At 55.9% G+C, this 7,038-nt stretch overlaps 1 protein-coding gene across 2 annotated transcripts in view; it reads right to left on the bottom strand.

Annotated features, from left to right (window-relative positions):
• SH3TC1 (SH3 domain and tetratricopeptide repeats 1) overlaps positions 5,427–7,038 on the bottom strand; it is a 43,814-nt gene continuing 42,202 nt past the window's right edge. For both annotated transcript variants that reach the window (XM_018049792.1, XM_018049791.1), the window contains one exon: positions 5,427–5,763. In XM_018049792.1, coding sequence (XP_017905281.1) covers positions 5,542–5,763 — 222 coding nt within the window. In that variant the 3' untranslated portion in view covers positions 5,427–5,541. The remainder of the gene's footprint in view (positions 5,764–7,038) is intronic.

Genomic DNA, 7,038 nt, shown 5'->3' with positions numbered 1-7,038 from the left:
GATTTTATCCTCAGCCCCAGGGTCTCCTCCAGGAGGGGCCGCTTGTGGCTCAGCTCATGCCTGGCCCGCAGGGGTTACTGAGCTTGCACACAGTAGGTGCTCAGTGAACCCAAGTGAGAAGGTGCCTGGATGGACCCAGTGGAGACACTGGGGTGGCAGGGCCCCTGGGCTGTACGTCCCTGTGCCGGACGCGTGCCTGTCCCACACCCACCACTCTGCCAAATGAGGAGGTGGGGGCCTTGCTTCCCGGGGCCTGGCTGCTGCAGCGTCAGAGCAGGACTGGAGCCCAGTCGGCCGGGGCCCAGGGCGGCTAAACGCTGGCCTCCACCTGCCCGCAAGGTGCCTCGGCCACCAGTGCGGGCCGGGCGGCCCTGAGGTGTGTGCCTCCTCTGTGCTGGTACACAGCTTCTCTTCACGCTCAGGACCCTGCTGTGGGGTTGGGTTTTGGTTGCAGATGAAGAAGAGATGGAGGGTTTGAAAGGCTGGGTGATTTGATCAGAGTGACTCACGCTCTGGTTCCGGGTTCTGTAGCCTGCGGGTGCTGGCGCTCGGCCCTTGGCAATCTCACCGTTAATAGGAAACAGGCCACTATTAGCCCCGGCTCTAAGCTGAGCCCTCGGCTTCTCAAATCCTCACTTCAACCCCACATGCAGCGATCATCAGCTGTGTCTTAGTTGCGACCAGACTGGGACTCTGAGAAGTAAAGCTTCTTGCCCAAAGCCCCACAGCCTCTATGGGAGGAGCTGGGATTTGAACCCACAGGTTGGATGACTGGGCCTCACCTGGACCTCCAGGTCTGCCGCCCTAGAGCAAGGGGTCCTGGGCTGCCCGAGCCCCCCGTGGGCCTAGGGCATGGGGCTGGAACCCCAGGTGGGAGTGGCGGAAACCCAACGGCTCCTGGATGGCCAGGGATGCCGCAGGTTCCGAGGTAGGTGGTGGACCAGGAGTGGCCCTGTCCCCACCTCGCGTGGCGCAGCTGCAGGCCCGGCCGGGCAGCTGCCCAGCAAGCCTGTGACCTCAGAGTGCTGTGACCCCGGGGTCACCATGATGGGGCTTCCCGCCGCCTCCAGCACGGGCTGTCACGTCTTCATGTTTTCAATTACAGCATGGCCTCCGCCCATGGTGCAAACCCACCCAGCCCTCAGAGAAGGCAGCCCAGGGTCAGGGTTACAGGGAAGTCTGTTGGCCCTGCTGCTGGGACCTGCTCCCTCCCGCCTGGAAGCTGCTGCTTCTGGAAAGTTCTCTGCTGCCCCCTGGTGGGGAGAGGCCTGGGCAGTGGCGGGGGGGGGGGGTGCCCTACAGGTATGTCCAAGCAGGGAGAGAACTTTGGGGCTCAGGGCTTGGGACCCCAGAACCAGAGAATGTTGGAGCGCCCCTGCCCACCTCCCCCAGACTCTGGGCCTTCCAGGCTCCACCTCCTGGGCACAGAAACAAGCCAGGGGTCTCCTGACTCTGTTTCGTTCTGTTAATGAGGGTCCTGGGGAGAGAGATCTTTTTTTTTTGCACAGTTCTTCCGTGTATTCTTGCCACCTCTTCTTGATTTCTTCTGCTTCTGTTAGGTCCATACCGTTTCTGTCCTTTATCGAGCCCGTCTTTGCATGAAATGTTCCCTTGGTATCTCTAATTTCTTGAAGAGATCTCTAGTCTTTCCCATTCTGTTGTTTTCCTCTATTTCTTTGCATTGATCGCTGAAAAAGGCTTTCTTATCTTTTCTTGCTATTCTTTGGAACTCTGCATTCAGATGCTTATATCTTTCCTTTTCTCCTTTGCTTTTCACTTCTCTTCTTTTCACAGCTATTTGTAAGTCCTCCCCAGACAGCCATTTTGCTTTTTTGCATTTCTTTTCCATGGGGATGGTCTTGATCCCTGTCTCCTGTACAATGTCACGAACCTCATTCCATAGTTCATCAGGCACTCTATTTATCAGATCTAGTCCCTTAAATCTATTTCTCACTTCCACTGTATAATCATAAGGGATTTGATTGAGGTCATACCTGAATGGTCTAGCGGTTTTCCCTACTTTCTTCAATTTGAGTCTGAATTTGGTAATAAGGAGTTCATGATCTGAGCCACAGTCAGCTCCTGGTCTTGCTTTTGCTGACTGTATAGAGCTTCTCCATCTTTGGCTGCAAAGAATATAATCAATCTGATTTCAGTGTTGACCATCTGGTGATGTCCATGTGTAGAGTCTTCTCTTGTGTTGTTGGAAGAGGGTGTTTGCTATGACCAGTGCATTTTCTTGGCAAAACTCTATTAGTCTTTGCCCTGCTTCATTCTGCATTCCAAGGCCGAATCTGCCTGCTACTCCAGGTGTTTCTTGACTTCCTACTTTTGCATTCCAATCCCCTATAATAAAAAGGACATCTTTTTTGGGTGTTAGTTCTAAAAGGTCTTGTAGGTCTTCATAAAACTGTTCAACTTCAGCTTCTTCAGTGTTACTGGTTGGGGCATAGGCTTGGATAACTGTGATATTGAATGGTTTGCCTTGGAGACGAACAGAGATCATTCTGTTGTTTTTGAGATTGTATCCAAGTACTGCATTTCAGACTCTTTTGTTGACCATGATGGCTACTCCATTTCTTCTGAGGGATTCCTGCCCACAGTAGTAGATATAATGGTCATCTGAGTTAAATTCACCCATTCCAGTACAAAAAAGATCTTCACGACCCAGATAATCATGATGATGTGATCACTCATCTAGAGCCAGACATCCTGGAATGTGAAGTCAAGTGGGCCTTAGAAAGCATCACTATGAACAAAGCTAGTGGAGGTGATGGAATTCCAGTTGAGCTGTTTCAAATCCTGAAAGATGATGCTGTGAAAGTGCTGTACTCAATATGCCAGCAAATTTGGAAAACTCAACAGTGGCCACAGGACTGGAAAAGGTCAGTTTTCATTCCAATTCCAAAGAAAGGCAATGCCAAAGAATGCTCAAACTACCGCACAACTGCACTCATCTCACATGCTAGCAAAGTAATGCTCAAAATTCTCCAAGCCAGACTTCAACAGTATGTGAACCGTGAACTTCCAGATGTTCAAGCTGGATTTAGAAAAGACAGAGGAACCAGAGATCAAATTGCCAACATCCGCTGGATCATGGAAAAAGCAAGGGAGTTCCAGAAAAACATATATTTCTGCTTTGTTGACTATGCCAAAGCCTTTTATTTGTGTGGGTCACTATAAACTGTGGGAAATTCTGAAAGAGATGGGAATACCAGACCACCTAACCTGCCCCTTGAGAAATCTGTATGCTGGTCAGGAAGCAACAGTTAGAACTGGACATGGAACAACAGACTGGTTCCAAATAGGAAAAGGAGTACGTCAAGACTGTTTATTGTCACCCTGCTTATTTAACTTCTATGCAGAGTACATCATGAGAAACGCTGGACTGGAAGAAACACAAGCTGGAATCAAGATCGCCGGGAGAAATATCAATAACCTCAGATTGCAGATGACACCACCCTTATGGCAGAAAGTGAGGAGGAGCTAAAAAGCCTCTTGATGAAAGTGAAAGAGGAGAGTGAAAAAGTTGGCTTAAAGCTCAACATTCAGAAGACAAAGATCATGGCATCCGGTCCCATCACTTCATGGGAAATAGATGGGGAAACAGTGGAAACAGTGTCAGACTTTATTTTTGGGGGCTCCAAAATCACTGCAGATAGTGACTGCAGCCATGAAATTAAAAGACGCTTACTCCTTGGAAGGAAAGTTATGACCAACTTAGATAGCATATTGAAAAGCAGAGACATTACTTTGCCAACTAAGGTCCGTCGAGTCAAGGCTATGGTTTTTCCTGTGGTCATGTATGGATGTGAGAGTTAGACTGTGAAGAAGGCTGAGCGCCAAAGAATTGATGCTTTTGAACTGTGGTGTTGGAGAAGACTCTTGAGAGTCCCTGGGACTGCAAGGAGATCCAACCAGTCCATTCTGAAGGAGATCGGCCCTGGGATTTCTTTGGAAGGAATGATGCTAAAGCTGAAACTCCAGTACTTTGGCCACCTCATGCGAAGAGTTGATTCACTGGAAAAGACTCTGATGCTGGGAGGGATTGGGGGCAGGAGGAGAAGGGGACGACCAAGGATGAGATGGCTGGATGGCATCACAGACTCGATGGATGTGAGTCTGAGTGAACTCCGGGAGATGGTGATGAACAGGGAGGCCTGGCGCGCTGCGATTCATGGGGTCGCAAAGAGTCGGACACAATGGAGCAACTGAACTGAACTGAACTGGGGAGAGAGATGGGAGGGGCCGTGACTGCTCAGCGGCCCAGGAGGCTTCTTTGGGGACACAGAGATGTTTTGGAACTGGACAGTGGCGGCTCCACAGCCTTGCAGGTGTAGCATATGCCACTGAGTCATTCACTTTTAACGGCGGGTTTGCATGATGTGTGAGCTTCCCTGGCAGCCCAGATAGTGGAGAATCTGCCTTCAGTGCGGAGGCCTGAGTTTGACCCCTGGAGCCCACTCCAGTGTTCTTGCCTGGAGAATCCTATGGACAGAAGAGCCTGGAGGGCTACGGGAGATCCATGGGACTGCAAAGAGTCGGACATGACTGAGCGATTAAGCACACACCTAGGCACACACAGGATGTGCATTTCAAGTCACCAAAAGGAGAATCTCGGAAGCGCGCCATGGGGCTGCCCACGGCCTCTGAGCCTCAGCACCCTGTCTGTGGGTCAGGAGCCAGTTTCAGCCCTGCCTGAATTCCCAGCCCTCAGTGGGTCGCTGGGAGGGATGGGAGAGGGGGCGGGCGGGGCTGGGGTCAGCAGTCCAGATAAGCCTCTAACTACACTCAGCACCTAGTGGCTGCCGCTTGGGCTGGAGGCCCCGCCACCGCGTGTCCCGATGGCTGACTGGAAGCTGCAGGTGGGACTGGCCAGGCGGGGCCGGAGGACACACAGGTAGGGGCACACTTGGAGCCCCTTCTCCTGTCCCCATCACAGACAAGGGCAGAGATGTATGGGGTAGGTCCCTGCCCTCAGGTCCTAACGGGACACATGATGTGAGGCAGGCTAGCAGGCTGGCGCAGGGGTGAGTACACGGGACTCTGGCTCTCTGCCCCTTCCTACCTGCTGTGTGACTGCGGGCAACGCACCTAACCTCCCCGTGCCTCCGTTTCTTCAGCCGTTCATCAGGAGACAGACAGTCCTGACCTCGAAGCGTGCTTCGAGCACTCAAAGCAGAGAGGCCCCAGCGCTGGACACTCGGTGAGGGTCTAGGGAAGGGAGAAGGTGCCCAGGGAATCCCACGACCCACAGCTGACCAGCTTGGGGGACCTGGCCTGGGATGGCTGGACCCCCAGTCCTACCTGCCCACACCCGAGGATGGGGTGCAGTAGTGGAACGGCCCCCTGGGGACAGGCCCTGATCCCCACATACTCCCCAGGAGGCAGTCCGGGGATGGCGGAGCCTGGGGACTCCAGAAGGCTTTCTGCAAAACACATTTATTGCTTCTTGGCCCCTTGACCGCGTGCCTCCCTTTCCCAGGAAGCCAGCCCCTGAGACCCTGGGCCAGCCGGAGGCCGTGCCTGCAAGCACCGGGCTCAGGACGGGGGCCCGGGGACCAGGTGGCCCCGGCGGACGCTGAGCTCGGTGGCGAAGGCACGCGCCTTCTGGTAGAAGAAGAGGGACATCTCGCGGTCGAGGAGGGAGTGGTGGTAGACGGAGGCCAGGCGCGTGCAGAGCTTCATCTGGGCCCGCTTGCTGCCCAGGTCCATGGCTGCTGCCAGCGCCAGCTGGTAGTACCCGGCCGCGTCCAACGGGTCCTGGAGACAGACGGCGAGTCACCGAGGGGACAGCACCGCACCAGGGAGGGCGGCCTCGGGGGAGCTTCTCCCTAGGCTAGGCCCCCCGGCCAGGGCAGCTCCAGGGCTGGGCCCGCAACAGCGCTCCAGGTGGGCAGGACACTTGCTCGCCCCAGATGGGCCAGCTTTGGCGCCTCTGGACGGGCCCTGCATGCTTCCCCCAGGGAGGAGCCCCCTGCTCCTCCCAGGGCTGCCTGAGACAGACCGGGCATCTACGGGGGCCTGGACTGCCATCCCGGTGGCCCTGGGACCCCCGGTCTCCACTCCCCGCCTTGGCCCTGGAGCCGAGGCCTCGGACCTTGTAGTACCTGGTCCCCTCCTCCCAGAAGCCTCTTTCCTGCTCACCCCCGGGACCTCTGAAAGATAATCTGTGTCTCCCCCCTTGGGCTGAGCTGAGGTCTGGGAGGCTGGGGTCTGAGAGGTCCCTGCAGGGCCATGTGGCCCAGGGTGGCCTGGCTTGACCCCTGCAGCCCACATCCACGCTGATGCCAGCATGCCCGGCCTTTTGCCCCCGGTGCAAAGCGGCTCCAGGCGCCACCTCTCAGAGTATCCCGCCACCCTGAGGGGGCGTGACCCCCATGCCCTCCAGGACGCGGGCTCCCAGTTCAGATGCATCTTTGCCCTGGATGCACCATCCCCAGGCTGAGACGTCCCACATCCCCTCACCCCTGCCGACTTCTGCCTCCCACCCCAGGCCCCACGTCCCCCCTGGAGGTTACCCAAGGGCAGGCACTAAACCCAAACCTGCCCGTCCCCTCCTGCTCACAGGGGCTCCCCGGGACAGAGAACACAGTCACCAGCCCTGGCCCGCCACTGCCCCCGCACAGAGCAAGGACCCAGAAGACAACGGAAGCAGGCGTGTGTAGCAGTCACTGTCCCCTGGCCAGGCGGGGGGACCCTGTGTGTGTGTGTGTGTGTGTGTGTGTGTGTGTGTGTGTGTGCTGGGGGGAGAGGGCAGGGAGCCAAACACAGCTGACTCTGGGAAACAAGAGGTGTGACTGGCCCTGAAGCACAGGGAAGCTTGGCAGCTTGTGGGAGCCTGGGAAGCACCTCACTCAGCCTGGGGCGGGAGGGGAGGGCTTCCTGGAAGAGGCGGCATCCCAACTAAACGGAAGGAACTGGCCAGAGTGGGCGGGGGGGGGGGGGTGCATTCCTGCGCACATGTGTGTGTAGAAGCTGGTAGGTGGCAGGTCCAGGATTCACACCCACGTCTTTTCTAGTCCAGGGCTTGCTCCT

Source organism: Capra hircus, chromosome 6 (genome assembly GCF_001704415.2).
Source record: "Capra hircus breed San Clemente chromosome 6, ASM170441v1, whole genome shotgun sequence".
Lineage (NCBI taxonomy): Eukaryota > Metazoa > Chordata > Mammalia > Artiodactyla > Bovidae > Capra > Capra hircus.
Note: the sequence above shows the minus strand (reverse complement) of the source record. Positions and strands in the feature narration are given on the sequence as shown.